Raw genomic sequence first — 16,279 nt, 5'->3', positions numbered from 1 at the left:
AAACATCAGTCAAAAGGACGTCTCTTGCCACACATATTCCCAATTCTGTCAAAATCTGTTGCTCACAATGGTAATTAACCTTGTGTGGCTTTGCCCCACTTCCCTTTTTCTTAGTAGAAAAATTTTAGCTATCAGTCCAAAGCCCAACACGTTCATACTGTGACATAAAATCTAATTTAACTATTGGCTAGTTAACTAAGGGAATACCTTATTTATATGGAATGGCTAATGCCACATGTCTGTTGTGCATCTAACACATGCCACTCTTTTTAGCCTACCTCTTCTATCTGTGATAATTATAAACCGTGACTATAATTACATCCTTTTAAAGCACTTACAATTTATTAAGTTTTGCTACATTCAGTGGCCATGTTGGTTATCTGGCAGTACAACGTTTCTGGGGCTGTGCATTGTCAGGTCACTAATCTCCCTCTTGCACTCCAGCCCATCAGCCTCATGAGAGTGACTCACTTTCTGCGAACCTCCTGTTGCTTAGTAGCTGTAATGTGAAAATGCTGCAAAAGTAGTTAGGAGGTAAAAGAGGAAGAGGGCTGGGAGGCAGGGTGATCCTGGCTGCTTAAAAGCACATCATTTCATCTAATTAGGGGAAGAATTTTCCCTGTTTTCTCCCTGGTACATGAATTTACATGCTCTGCTCCACTCTGTTCTCTGCAGTATCCAGTAGTGTTAGTTATGCTTGCAGCCATTTACTGTCAAGCATTTATTTATTTACTTCTGTATCCCTCTTTCTCTTTTAATAGTATCTCTTTGTTACCTAGGGAACGGTTACTGCCATGTACTTTTTTTCCTCTTTGGAACTCCATGATGCCATGCTCAAGGTTCCAGGTACTACAGTGCCTAAAGTACTGTACATCTGAAACCTGTTGTGCCAGGCCTACATTGCAGTACTGGCACCAGCACAATGACTCATGCAGAAAACATGCAGGAGCCAAAGAATAATGAAATAATAATAATAGCTCTACCAGTGCATTTAATCTTGTTGTGGATAGGCTGAATTTGAGGTAGCCAGGTGGATTTAATTCCCAGTATTTAGTTGGGATAGTTGTTGTATAGCTTTTTCAACAAAAAGGAACTCCAGAAATAATACTTGCCAAACTTTTGTATCTGTATCCCACTCAGAATTGTAGAGGGGTAATACCTTGCCTTCCAACGAATGGAAAGACGGAGAGAGCTTAAAGATTGGCTTTGTGAGTAGGAAATGATAATAGTTATTTTTTTTCTAAAGCCCAGTGAGAATGCTATGCAGTAATTTACAGGTCACTAGAAAGTCCTAAAGAATCCTAGGCTTTAGCGTGGACATTTCAAAAGACAGGCATAGGAAGCATTCTCCCTCCCAAAAAATTATTCCTTAAAAGCAGGGAAAGCACGTCAGTCTTACTACTCCTTGCTCTTCTGTATCAGAGCTAATTTATACCTGACTGCAGCCAGCACAAATTACAGCAGTTTCTACTGTGCTGGTACGTGAGTCAGTGAGTAGGGGGGGTGACTGAGTCAAACTCAGCCTAGATCCTCTCCTCCCACTCCCTACCCAGCTGCTGCCTGTTTACTCCTTTGGGTTTAGCCCATGATCCTGGCAGCCTACACAGAAAGTTAGAAATAGTGGATGCTCTTACTCCTCTGCCTGAGAACAGAGGTTTAGTCTAAATGTAGTGCACCATGTCAGCGTGAACTTCAAGTTCATCAGTACTGTTCAGAGATGGGACTTGGATATTTGCTTAAGGATCTAGAGGCTGAAAATATAGTTTTTTGAATCTGGATTATCTGGCAGATCAAGATGTTTAGTGTTATTGTCTTGTTCAAATGTACACTGGCTATAGACTCCTGTATTTCTGAAACATTTGTTAGATATTTACGTGTTGCCTCTATAGCTTCCAAGGCAAACTGTGTTTCCATCTAATATGGAGGGTAAAACAACAGTAATGATCCTGACTGCATTTTCAGTGTATTTATCACTTCATTCTTGAGTTGTTTCAGTCACCCAGGCACTGAGCAAAGCTTTGTTTTGTTATGTTTCTTCTTCCCATAGCCTAGAATCCAACGTTGTTTCAGTTATCCAGGATTTGATTTCTCTGTTGAAACTTTTCTTTGTTTTTGGATTTTGTTTGTTGTTGTTGTTTGTTTTTTAATACCCAGGGGCAAAGCTGAAGGCTCACAAAGGGAATGGATTAAGAAGCAAACTCAAGGAAAGGGCTGATGGAAGATAAGGATCTTTAACTAGAATCTGGTACTTCTTATAAGAGCAGTTTGTTTATGTACACCTTTAAATTTATTTGAGATTCAGCTGAGTGCTGAGTTGTTGAAGTATTTTTCTTCTACCAATTTGGAGTAGTAACCATTTTGTTACAAAAGCAGATTGAAGAGCTGATTTTTGCACCAGTTTTATTTGGGAAAAAAGAAAGTTTTTCAGCAGATGAAGAGAAATTTTTGTAAGCACCTGAGACCTGGTAATTCTGAAATCTTGTAAATAATGGTATGGTCAGTCCTATCTAAAAAATGAAGAGAATACTTCCTTTGAAAACTTGTCTTTTAGTGCAATGCAGTCTTTTGATACATTGTACTGAATGTGTTTTTAGTTATTAACTATAATTAGTATTTCATATTATGAGTTTTCTGGTTTTTTTACTCATCTTTTAATTCCAATCTAGAAGTAGTTTGATGCAAATTAAGACATTAAACAAAATTTAGGAGGCAATAAATGATCAATGTATTTTTACATAATAGTGTTAATGTCAGTCTAAACATCATGTTAAAAAATAGGTAGGATAATTTTTATACCTGTATTTGCTTTAATTCCATAATTAAAATAAATCTTTTTTTAGGATAAAGATTGTAGGTAGTTTCAAATAATCAAATTATGAGAATTAATCCTTTTCTGAGAAAAAAAAAAAAACACCTGAACAGTATGGAACTACAGTTGGTGGTAACATTTTCTTCAATACAGGAAAGTTACCTCAAAAGAAGATTGTTTTCTTTAATTACTTCAGTGCTCTGTATTTAAGTATATATATTTGTAGTCCTTGTAGCTGTGAAATTTTGGAATAACTCATCACTTGACACTAGCATATATTAGACAGTTGGCTTTGGGGTGTTATCCTCAATTTTAATTTGTGAACCTAAAATGTGTATGCCAACACCCTGCTTCATCCTTCAGGCAAATCTGTCTGACTACTCTGCTTGGTCAGTGATTAACACATGAATTAATATCCCTGCATTGTGTTGACCTCATCTTAAGCCTCAGCCTTTGCAAAAGATGACAGCAAGGGGAGAGGATCTAAAAAATCTGGAGTGTCAATATCTCAGAAAAGGAATCTGCTTTGTGTTACTTTTTTGACTAATAGAGTCCTCACCTGAGTCACCACAACTGGTTGTTGTGAAGACTGCAATTTATGAAAATTATGGAAATAATGCATCTCTTTCTGGCACATTTTTTGTCACAGAAACCATTTGCCTGTACTAATTGGCTTAAGAATTCAGGTGCTTTGGGCCTGAGAAAATAAATCAGTTATTACTAGCGTAACAAGTGATGATCAAATTAAAGATGATGTCTTAAGGTTCCTCTGTTTTTCCTCCATGTGTGTATTTTGCACACCATATGGTCAACACAGTCATAATAAACTGATGGGAATATTTAATTAAATGTGTTCCCAGGACTTTAAATGTAGGGTATTATCTTCGGCTGATGAGCAGCATAAATATTTAGTAACAAGGGAGAGCCCTTGTAGGATATTGCCAGTAATACATAAAAATCACATTTGGGAACAGAAATGTGTTCAAAGCAGAACTTTCTTCACCAAATTAACGCATCTCAAAATGCTAATTTCTTTTATATGTGATTATTTTTCTTACCACCACTATTATTCATTACTATGCAATTATTACAAATAGCATGAGAAATCATTTTAAAATTGACAGTCCTAGAATGCAGTGAGCCTAAGTTAGCCTATAGCCATTTAATTGGCAATGATCATGTTTTTACTGAATAAGGAAGGTCTCAGGTGGAACACTGCGAAGCAGAATTAAGAGCAGCATCTTCATTAAAACAGTGACTGTTCCCTGGCAGTTAGGGAAGCCTATTTGGTCTTGTTAGGAGTTGATTCTATTCCCCCTGAAATTTCAGAGAACTGGAAACACCCTTCTATAACATTTCCATCCCCAGGTATGCAAATGTCCGTTAATTCAGTAGAGACACCTCTCTGTCAACAGCCTAATTAGCTTTTCACTTTGTCCATTCTATAGTATCATTACCTTCTTTACTTCCATAGAGCAGCTCTGTTTCCCTGAGAAAGTGAGATTAGCAGAATGAGAGCAAGGATAAAATTAACCTGGAGCTGGGGAATAGTGACTGGAGGAGAGAAGATCAGCTAGAAATCTGAAGGAAATACAGTTATTGGGCAACAGGTCTGAAACTGAAGTTCCTTATCAAGTGCATGCATCTCTGAACTCAGTAGGTTTCTAATCAGTGTTATCTAACCAGGGTTTTCTTTTGAAGAGGCCTGTCACCTCACAGGCAGAGAGCATGACAATTTACTTGTAAGAGGCTGAGAACCTAATTCTGCAGGACACTTATTTGATATTTTTGTTATTGTTGGAAGTAAACTGGCCTTTTTTTTTCTGAACCTCTCCAGGCATAATTAGTGCATGATTCTGAAAGAGTTACAGAATCTGACGCTCTTACTTTGTTAAAGGAAAAGTAAAAATTTTGGCAGGAGGTGCTTTGGTGGATAGCTAATGTATCCAGATTTCTAGATACACACAAGAACACGTACTTTCCCAGACAGAATCATAGCAGCCCACCCACTGCACCAGCCACTATTATTGTTAAGTTTGTACAGGTAAACGTAAGCTGTGAATGGCCTGAGGAGCTGAAGATGGCATGTAAATAGGTTAGCACAGAATTTTAGTTTGGTTAGGTTGGGTTTTGTTGGGACTGTGTCAAACTGCACATAGTTAAACTGATTGAAAAACTTGCTCTGGTGTCGGCTAAACTGACCTACTGTGGAAATAAGATCCCATTTGAAAGAATCTAATTGTCAGAAAACATGGAACTCGCAAATCCTTCCAGGAAGGAACATGAGGTAATGACCTTAAGTTGCGTCAGGGGAGGTTTTGGTTGGATATTAGGAAAAAGTTATTCTCAGAAGGAGTGGAAATGCACTGGAATAGGTTGCCCAGGGAGGTGGTAGATGCACCTTCCCTGGAGGTGTTCAAGAACCATGGAGATGAGGCACTGAGGGACATAGTGGAGATTGGTTGTTGGTTAGAACTGATGATCTTTTTCAAGAGGTCTTTTTCAACCTCAATGACTCTATGAAGCAGAAGACTGTCAATGTGTTCAGTAGAAATTCTCCTTTGCAAATTATCAGTAGAAAAATTATTTTACCTATTGCTGCACGAGAATAAATAAAGCAAATTCAAAACTAACAGCAAACTCCCAGTGCTGTAGAGTTCTATTATTTCCTTAGAGATCATCCCTGTCTTACAGCTTTCAGATGCATCTGAATTCACAAATAAACACTGCACCAGGGACAATGGTGAGCCATTTGTTTCTACAGTTACTTCACTGAAGTAGTAGTCACTAAAATAGTGTATGTCACTAAAATAATGTATGAATTTGCACATGTGGCATCACTGTTTTAGAATTAAGTCACAACAGTACATTGCTATGGAAGTGGTCTGATTATTATTATTAGGTACAGTTTGTTTTGTTTTAATGCCTTTTGACAAACCCCACTTACGCAGACTTGCCCAAATGGATAAATGCCTTTTGGAGGAATAAAAATGCAAGAACACCATCTTAAATATACCTAAGTTTGGCTACAACAGCAAATATGTACTACAAAAATATAGTACCTGGACAGTTGGAAAAAAAAAAAAATAAAGGGGAAGAAAAGCAGTGCAATTTCCTATCTTATTAGAATGACAGGGAGAAGGGCTTGAGGAAAGAGGAATCAGACTGCGATTTACAGAAAATTGCTTCCTTCGTTTGACTTGTTATAGCAATCATTAGTCAAATCTGCTGCTGCACTGATTCACTTTCATTGCCCCCTCTGCTGAGCTTTGCCAGCTGATACCAGCTTAAGGTGTCTGATATAATTCACACTTTCTTCTTGCTGTAACCCTTAACGATGTGTGTTTGTCACTCTTTATGGTCAGAAATGATTCCTGCTTTTAGAAGTAGTTTGTGAACTTTGGTTTGTGTTCAGTAACTGAAAAAGAGGGGAGCAGGGGGATGGTAAGGAAGGGGCCTAGTCTGCTTTGCTCTGCCTTCCTGTACCACTGAGCAAGTCGTCTAATCTCCTTGTATCTCAATTTCCCAGGCGTATGCAGGGATAATAGCTTTTCCTTTGCTTCTTGCAGTGATTTTAGATAATGACTTTGAAGGCCCCACAGTTGATACTCCGTAAGTGTTTTGGGTGTGTGAAACGTTGCTGAAAACAGCTCTTGAAGTTCTGATGTAAACCATACCAAAGCTTCTCTCATGTGTGGTGATGGCTCTGCATCATGCGTCTTCCTTCCCTAATCTGACTAACACAAAAATTTCTCCTATATAGTTCATACAGATGAAGAAAAATAAAAGTGTATGTCCGTCAAATGTTCCCAAACGTTAGATACATGGTCATCCTTAATATTCTCTCAACTGGTGCTGGAATGGAGAAAATAATGCTAGATACTTCAAATTTTCTCTTCATTAGAGCTGCAGCTCCCTTTTACTGTTAGAGCTAAGTAGTAAATTGCTTCCAAAACATGCAGGTGAGATGAGAAATTTGTCAGTCAGGAATTTTACCTACCAGCTTCAGGCCCTGAAAGTAACCAGAAGAACTGAGGAAGTCTGAGTCAGCTGAGATCATTTTACTGAATCACTAGGACAGTGCCAAACATTTCTTCATAGATGTCTGTGTACATACACAGATCCAGCACCTGCTTTCAATTGGTGAGATTGCTCATGTGCTAACTGGCATGCTGGGAAGCAAGGACATAACTGATGTTACATAAAAGAATGACCTACCTGCAGAGCCTCTGAGTAAAAGGTTTGGTAAGAGTAGATTTGCACTGAAGGCAGCACCCAGATCTGGTTGTATTAGATTTTACATAATGAATTAAGATGTGGCTGTTAATTACAAGCTTGCTGTACCTTAGCAGAAAGATTCTCTTTGGTAGTTAGCTTAGCTCCTGCTGGATAATAAAGGCAGATGTAAAAATACACATTTTTGTTATTCAGAAAGCAGAGAAACTCCAAGAAATACAACTGAAACAAAATTAGATGATAGCAAGGAGCTGGAAGTGAACAAACTGGGAAGTATCTACTTTATGCTATATCATTTTAAGGCCAGCCTGGGAAGTATATTTAAAAAAAAAAAAAAAGGTGAAAATTACTTGGCAGAAAAGGTATACGGCAGCATACAGATATGACCAAGAACACTGTTGCATTTATAATCTCTGCTTATTCGTGGAAACATGTGGTTAATAACACTTCTTCTTATCTATTTCACTTCTGTAGTGTACAGAACGCTAGCAGTCTGTAGCACAAGAGGAGATCTTTGTTAGCATTATTAGTAGTGAATATCATGACACATTTCCCTAGAAAAAAATACCTGTTTGTGTTGACTGAGAAAAAGCCAATCTACTTCCTTGCTGAAAAAAATATTAACAATTTAAATTTTTATTCAGTTGTTGTACTAAGAACTCCTTTTGAAGTCCATAATGCTCCAACGTGATCATGCTTTGCATTATTTGGTCTTGTATATGTTATGGTCAGATTTTGATCCTTTGTGACAACAGTGTAAACTTGGAATAAATCCCATTACAGGTGGCAGCAGCATCCGGTCTTTTCTGTTTTTAATAGTGACTGTGAGATCCTCAAAGCATGAGCAATTTGTGTACAGTTCAAATTATTTTCTTTCAACTGGAGCTCGATGATGACATTCTCACATGCAGTAAGAAAAAGAAAGTGTAAAATGCAGCAGTGCTCCAGGTCTGCTGCAAATAGCAGCTCCATCACTGGGAGTCTGTGTGAGGGTCAGAATTATCTGTAGGGATCTCAGCCCAGAGGCATTGCTGTCAAACTGAATTTTGCAGCTCAAGGTACTTTTAGAGAACTGACTTTAGGTGCCTCTAGGCACTTTGACAGTGTCTTAATGGGACCATAATTCTAGCAGCATTAATCAGACCCTAAGATGTAATAGGGAATGATTCATAGAGAAACACTGTGTTCTCTCAGTCCATCACTGTGGGAAGGCATTGATAATGCATGAGTGGGATTTGTGATATTTTTCAGTTCACATGCTTAGGGATTTCCTCTGCAGCTTCAGGAAAGGTTTTATTTCCCTGCAGGAAGCAGTGGCAGAGTCCCTTGAAAGGAAAGGTGAGGTTTCACACATAGAAGTGTGGGTGTGAATAACAACTGGCTAAGGCTGACAGACCCTGCTCAGGCTGGCAGGGTGTCATGGCTTCATAAGCTCATGTACGGAGACAGACCTGATCTTTTGCATTCTAAAGGACTTTTGTTCTGTCTGAAGTTGTTTTAAAGCAACCTTGGGGAAAAACATTGATACTTAAAAAGGGGATGATGCTTATAAGATCAAGGCTCTTTTAACAGCATTGCTGCAAATATTAATCTAGTGTTCAAGGCTAGCATTCAAGCCTGGCTAGGTGTTCTGCTGGGGCATTTGGTGACCACCAGTGTGTTGGTTAAGCATTGCTAAGTGCTTTAGATGACTAATGTCACACTGTGTGCAATTTTGACCCACTTCCTCCTCCATTTTTTTCTCCTTTCCTTTTGTTTTTCTTTACTTGGTTATCCTCCGGCCTGACACTGAGGATCAAGGGAATGCATCATTCGGTGTGCTGAGGAAGAAGATGGGGTTGCAGTCCTGGCTCCTATACCAGCAAGAGAGGCAAACAGTTTGATATGGTTCTAACAAAATGTATGAAAATGAATTGCAGAACATGGGAACATGGGACATCAGCGTTGTGATTCAGGAATGCAGAAGGGGTGTTGTCACACAATGGGCACCTCCTTTCAACTTATCCTAAAAAAGGAGTAGTGAATAAATGAAAATAGTTTCAGACACTTTTTATGTTCTCTGGTTTTAATCTAGGTCTGCTCCAGCTCCTACCCAAGGACCCACCGGTGCTGGAGCTGCAGGACCACCTCCTGCTACCAATGTGTCAAGTAACAAACGGCTGCAGCAGACGCAAGCCCAAGTGGATGAAGTAAGTGGCTTCACATGATAAGTTGCTCACCCCAGGGCTGCTCATGTGATTGTTTTGTTGTTTTTTTTTCTTCCTTTAAGATGCTTGCCTCACTAGTGATCCAGCAACTCCTTGTCTGAAGACACTGGGTCTAGGAAATGATACTTACCAAAGAATAGCATTTATGAGGAGGCAGACTGTGCTCAGAACATCTGTTGTACTAACGTACCAGTCACACTTCTGCAGAATGGATATGGACATCAGTACTGTTTCAGGAATTTGTTCCAGATGGTCATGTTAGGAGGAGATGTCATAGTGAATCAGCTTCTTTAATGTATTCCTGTATTCCTAAAGTTTGAATGCTAATCTCACAGGCTGTTTCATACAAACAAACCATTGGCCTCTTGTTCATACAGGCTTTGAAAATTGTGCTGGTGAGGGCTGTGTTCATTAGTCAGAGCTGTAATGATTAATCATTACAATTCACCCCCGCAGAAGGGCACCCACACATGACATCACAACATCTTCAACAAGTCCTTACTCCTTCTGGCTGACCTTAGAGGGATATGTGCCTATTTTGGCATGGCTTCTTAAGTTATTTAATATAATATGCAGAAAATTCCTGTTCCCTAACCTATAAAGTCTGTGTCCAACTAATCGCTGTGGAAATAGGAATAAGTGAGGATACCACTGCTTGTGAGTATCATCCCTGAGTGTACCAGCCATCCAGCGCCAGCTGTAGCATCCCTGCACACTTGCTGTGCACATTTGCTGTGCTGGATATTTAGCGTAGAGTTTTGCTGAACCCCTGCAGGCACTTAAGTAACTAATTGCTGACTGCCCATAAGCAAATTACCAGGGCCTGTATGACTCTCTTATGCCAAGTCAATAAAATACAAGCTAGAAAATGCATAAAGGCTTCTATTTTCAAAAGCTCAGGATAAACTAAAAAAGACCTCATAACCTGAACTCAAATGCCTTTCTGAAGATGAATTAAATACACCTGTCAAATTGAGCTTTGTCTCTGAGAAGTTTTTTTGCTGAAGGTCTGAACCAGACTCTTTCTCCTCCCTTTTGCTGATGCTTGGAGTTGATCACAAGAACATCCTCTGTATACAGAAATGCCTAAGCTCAGTTCTCTCATTATTACCAATTTTCACTTCAGTGTAACTTCACTGATGTTAATTGAGTGCCTCTTGAAGTAGGGAAAAGAGTATTACATTTCAGCATCAGTCGAAGGTCAGAATAATTGAAATAAACTTCTTGTCCTGAACATACTACATCATGATGGTGCTGTAAATGTTTATGTGAGTGACAACCAAAGTAACTGTCCCTGGAAGATGACAAATAATTGCTAGTTATTATTTAAAAAGCATGATGCAGGTCAGACACATTGGGCTCTTCAAACAAATCAATGGATAAGGCTCCAGTGAGGCTAGTGAAAACCCACTCTGTGTTTGAGATAATTTGTATTCTGATACTTTTCACTCAAGCCAATGCAAGTTTGTCTTCTTGTGCTAACTAAAAATTTATTTTGACAGAAACTCTTATCCAGTAGGAGAGCATGGAGTGTGTAGCTCTTGGATTGGAGAATTATACAGATAACAGTGAGGGCCTGAATTTTTTTCAACTCCAGTTGGAGAAGAAGGCAGAGATTGGTATGAGCTAGTTTTGAGTGGCTAGCATGTGGTGAGCAGATACTGTTCATCATTTTGAATGTAATTGTAGGAATAGCCAAGGGACAAAAACACTGCTAGACTTTCTGTCCTATGAAGTCACTGGGTATTATAGCACCTAAGGTTCTGATCTGTGAAGTGTTCATTTGATGATCTTCCTTGCTAGATCTATCTTGGCCATTTTCTTTTTATGTCTTGTGGGAAAGTAATCTGTAGGTGGCAGCAAACACCACGGCAGAGCGCACTGGCTATTTTTCTGCTCCAAGCACTGGAGTGCTGTGCACTGCACTCCAGATGCGAACCCTAAACTCAGTGGTCACAGCTTTGATTGAGAGCACATTTTTGACATTATTAAAATGATTGGCAGTCCTCTGAAATCAGCATTTCAGCTATATCCTGTTGGATTTTCTTCTGTGATTTCTCTAGGCATCCCAGATCTTATTTTTTAAGGCTTAGATCTTGCTTTTAGGCTAGACAAACATTTATTTGATAAAAGTACTGTCTTGGCTGGACACTCAGGTTAAATTCAATAAATAGTTCTGGCAAAAAAAAAAAAAAAAAAAGTAGAGAAGAAATAGAAATTTTAGAGTATTGTGTTTCAGCATTTCCAAGAGATTTTAAAATTTTAACTATGAAACAGTGTACCAAGACAAATTTTAATGAAACACCAGCTGATAAATGATTTTATTTTTATTTTTTATTAAGTTTGATATGGAATCAAATGATTGGAAAGTTTTGATTTGGAAAAACAAGTAAGAAATTTTGTTCTAAATTTGGACAAATGAAACAAGTCTCTTGAGTTGAGTAGCACTTAGACCAGTGTCAATCCTTTTAAATATTCTTTCACAATTGGTGTCTACTCAAAGTATTTAAATCAAGTATATTTATGATTCTGGTTTGGTTTTGGTTTGGTTTGGTTTTCAGGTGAAATTGCATTATATGATAGTTAAATTGCATTATATATAAATAACATGGATTTCCTTATTACAGACTAGGAGAAGTCAGCATACCAGCAACCATTTTCACTGCTAGAATAAGTAGACACAACTTTACTGAGATTTGTGTGCTGTCTAACTTTTATACTAGTGATGAATTTATCCAGAATTTCTATTTAGGATTATAGGCTTTCTGGAGAGGGTTTTCCTCTAACTCAAATTATAAAATGTATGCATGAATAGGCCTTACCTATTATGTACTGGCTGTGCACATTTTTTGCTGAAGATGTGCACTGAGAGCATGTGAGCTTCCTGCTACCCTTCTGAAAGAATTTTGGCAGGTAAGGTATTTAATCCTCCTCTGCTTTCCAGCAGGACTTCAAATTTTGGCTGAGAAGGCATCTTGTCTTGGAAAAACCTGTAGAATAAACAAAGTCCTTGGTCAGAAAATGCATACCTTTCCTCTTACAATGGCTTTATCTAGTCGATTTCTCTAATTGAAATAAGGAAATTATATTAACTGAATTAATTATATTAAATGTATAACGAAAATGGGTTTATTGATAACTGGACAATTGCCAACCAAACTGTAGTAGAGGTACAGATCTCTGTCAGTTTTTTTGCATCTGTAGTGAAGCACCTAGTAGGCTAAAGGGAACCAAAAGCTTTAATGAATTTAATTACTGTATTTCATAATGTCCCTTTACTTTTAAGGGCATTTGAGTATGGAATAGCTCTGTTCATTCTGTTTTCACTGTGTCTGTTTTCATAGACATGTTTTTTGAGGCTCTGTCCAAGTATTTGCCATCACATATTGTAATGGCAAAAACCTGGTTTCATCACAGTATGATGTGTTAGAGTGTGAACATATGGGTGACCTTTGGCTTTACTGTGTGTTGAATCTAAAGTGGGAGTGTGCCTTTGCAGGTGGTAGACATCATGAGAATGAACGTGGACAAGGTGCTAGAAAGAGACCAGAAGCTGTCAGAGCTTGACAACCGGGCAGATGCATTGCAAGCAGGTGCCTCACAGTTTGAAACCAGCGCAGCCAAACTGAAGAGAAAATATTGGTGGAAAAATTGCAAGGTAAGGAGTATAAGGATCTCTTGTTAAGACATTACCTTCTCTTGCATGTATTGGGACTTTGTTTGTAAGATGGGATCTTTAAATGGTCTTTTATCAAGGGGAGAAGTAAGTGCCTTGCCCTCTATGTTGCATGACCACAAACCACTGTGAGAAGTGAGGAAATGATAGTGTCTTTTAAAGTGGGTTAGATTAGGACAGAGCAGATCTTGAATCAACCATCTGTCTTCCCTACTGTCCTCAAAGTCTCATTCTTTCCCTTAAGCTGAGGGAACCACTCTCTCCTCTGCCATTTCAGACCACTTCCACCAGCAGGATATGAATATTGTGGTAAAAGTTCACCTTATTTCCCATTTTTCTTCAACAATATCTTTGCTGCTGACTACTGATGGCCACTCAAATAATATAACCTGTTCCCAAAGGAGAATCCAAAATGCATTTTTATTAATCTGTTGTTGCTTGCTTTATCTCTTCAGTCCGCAGTGCTATGATGTGTAAAGCAAGGCAGAATATTCTGTTTAAACTACATACACAAGCACTCCAGAATGAAGTAGATCTAGGTTAGAAACTCAGCTAAGCAGTTTCTCTGGGCCTATTCTAAACTGTTACCCAGTTGTTTTGCCCAGGTATGCAGGAAGCAGAGCATTCTGGACCTACAGACCCAGATTTTTAACTAGGTTCACCCACACTGAATGCAGTCACTATAGTGATCTATACCACACTAGACCTTCAAACCAGCTCTCATTCTCCTTTCATTCTCCTTTTCTCTATATGCTGACAAGCAGAACCCTTCTTTCTTTTCTATGACTTCCAGTCTCCATTAAGTAGGGAGAGTAATAAATAGATTTCCTGCAAATCAGCAATTTTTCTGTCCTCTAGACTTGTGTTGGGAGGAATGAAGATCTTGATTCGAAATGTCCATGTTTTTTAAGTTGATATTATTCTTCTCATTCTCACTGGGCTAATGATGTGAATTGGACTGCAGCATTTCTGGTGCCCTCACTAGCATCCAGCAAATCTAATATAGGGCCTCTAACTCAGTGCTGGTACATGTCTGTGCACAGCTGGCCCCTGATGAATCTGCTCCTTCCTATCGAGTAAGACATTTCTAGGCTAGTGTGCTGGAAACTGTACTGGCTAGCGTGGGCTACCTCTCAACAGCACAAGTACACAAAACCAGCAAAAATAACTGCTAGAAATCAGACATCTCCAGCCACCTCTTTCCTGACTAGGGAAACATGGTGAAAAGTGGTCAAGATACTCTGGTATAAAGTGGTACCTAGATCAAAGAATCTCCCAAGTTAGAAGGGATCCACAAGAATCATTGACTTCACTTCCTAGCTCCACACATGACCTCCCAAAATTCCAACTATATGTCTGAGAGCGTTGTCTAAACACTTCTTGAACATCTTCAGCATGGGGCTTTGTCTACCGCCCTGGGAGCCTGTTCCCATCCCTGGGAGCCCAACCATCTCCTTAGTTTCGAAGAACCTTCTCCTAACTGCCACTCTTAACCATGTGTGAATCCAGCCAGAGGGAATACATTTGCTTAAGTCATATCTGGAGTTGTATTACTTTAGAAGTCTATTTTTACTGCTGGAAATGGACAAGTTTGGTCATTGCATCTTAGCTGATGAGCAAGAATTTGATAGCTTTGACAAGAGGATAAGTCCATTGCTGGAGGTCAGCTCTTCCTAGAATTGATACCAAGTCTGGGGCCTTAACAAGTCTTCTACACTGAGTTTTTGCAAGAAGAAAGGGCACACAGAAAGGGCTGCTAAATAAAAGCAAAAAACTCTACCACTGTATTTCCTCCGAAAACCTGACTTTTTTTTTTTCTTGTAACTTTCTTTTTATAGATGATGATCATCCTTGGCGTAGTATGCACAGCCATTCTCATTATAATTATAAGTGAGTAATTCATTTTCTCTTTCATTTATGATCTGAATAGCTCTGTCACTTGTGAAGTGCTGATGTATTAGAAAACAAAACAAAATTTAAAAGGATATAAAATATTTAAATAGATTAATTTGTGAAATTCCCCTTCAAGTGTCATGCTGTTACAGTGAGAATTACTGCAAGCTCATTAGACACATATAGGTAGAATTTGTTGATGTTTAATGTATTTTACATTAGCTTATTATGTAACTTTCCCCAGGATTAAAGGCTCACCCTATTCATGTTTATATACCTTTTTTATGCAGTCTCAGATATCTTAATTAGAATCAGGGCTACAGACATAGTTGTTTCTAGTGAGAACAGTAATTGTTGAATTAGCTCATACCTATCACTAGGAGAGTGAAGGCCCACGTGGCAAATGGGCATCTAAAGAATTTCCTAGTTCCCACCAAATCAGTTGGAATTTGAGATGTTGCTGCTTCTGAAAATCTCTTTACATCATAAATACTTAAATATTGGTAAAAGATGGTGCAAAGACATGTTGCTTTAATGTCTTTAAAGATCATCTCATTTTACATATTTATTGTAGGAAAGATAGCATATAAATGAATAATGGCAGTCATGCTGGTTGGGAGCCAGGGATCTCGTAATGACAGGAATTAAACATTTTATTTATGTAACCTCTGGGTTAGCAACAGCCGTTACATGACATAACAGTAACATGGCATTAACTCCAAAGAGGGAGATTTCTTGAGTTAGATGATGCAGCTGGTGAATTCAGAAGTGATTCACCAGGAGGCTACACTGTGGATGGGAATTAATTCTCAGCTCTCAAATTACATGCTTCACCTTTGACATGTTTCCATTTTCCCGTTACTTCTGTAAAGGAGGCTTACAGAATCACCTGTAAACATAACTAAATGGATTGAGATACACGTGGAAGTTTATTAGTCTTATGAATGCTGGTACCAGAGTGACCCAGAATGATTGTAGGGTTTCGTAACACTAATGCAGCAAGAATGAGAACTGGCTAGATATTAATTAACTATATTAACCAGGTACTCGAGGTGAGTGGCTTCGAGAGAAAGATAGGCCTTTGTTCTGAAATTTAGTGAGCAACCTGAGAAGACAGATGTGCAGCCACTGAATTGCTTGCTGTGTATACATGTATGTATCATTGAGCACTCTATATCTTAACAAGAAAGTAAAAAACAGACAAGATAGCTAATGATTTCTCCTTAAAAGTTACATCTGAAATTATATATAAGTAATAACATTGTTTTTCTCCTGGTTTTAAATGCTGAATGCCTGCCTTAATAAGTCTGAAAACAGAAGTAGCAAGTTTGACATGCTTAGGTTGGGTTCAGGGTATTTAATCACAAATGTGAGTGTTACATCATCAAACCGGGGTCATGACTCTGTATATTGAACTCAATGGTGTCTTCATTTACAGCAGTTCTCAAGTATATATGT

General features: G+C 38.5%; 1 protein-coding gene and 1 long non-coding RNA gene across 6 annotated transcripts in view; one reads left to right on the top strand and one right to left on the bottom strand.

Moving 5' to 3' along the window:
• The window catches only part of LOC116230951 (uncharacterized), a 67,347-nt gene that overhangs the window by 28,023 nt on the left and 23,045 nt on the right, over window positions 1-16,279 (bottom strand). For all 5 annotated transcript variants that reach the window (XR_016469572.1, XR_016469573.1, XR_016469571.1 and 2 more), the window contains exon 2: window positions 12,075-12,242. This is a non-coding gene — a long non-coding RNA (uncharacterized LOC116230951). The remainder of the gene's footprint in view (window positions 1-12,074; window positions 12,243-16,279) is intronic.
• The window catches only part of LOC116230950 (vesicle-associated membrane protein 3-like), a 46,783-nt gene that overhangs the window by 19,737 nt on the left and 10,767 nt on the right, over window positions 1-16,279 (top strand). The window contains exons 2-4 of the mRNA XM_090147204.1: window positions 9,120-9,234; window positions 12,752-12,910; window positions 14,767-14,818. Coding sequence (XP_090003330.1) covers window positions 9,120-9,234; window positions 12,752-12,910; window positions 14,767-14,818 — 326 coding nt within the window. The remainder of the gene's footprint in view (window positions 1-9,119; window positions 9,235-12,751; window positions 12,911-14,766; window positions 14,819-16,279) is intronic.

Source organism: Phasianus colchicus, chromosome 10 (genome assembly GCF_987193195.1).
Source record: "Phasianus colchicus chromosome 10, bPhaCol1.hap1.1, whole genome shotgun sequence".
NCBI lineage: Eukaryota > Metazoa > Chordata > Aves > Galliformes > Phasianidae > Phasianus > Phasianus colchicus.
Note: the sequence above shows the minus strand (reverse complement) of the source record. Positions and strands in the feature narration are given on the sequence as shown.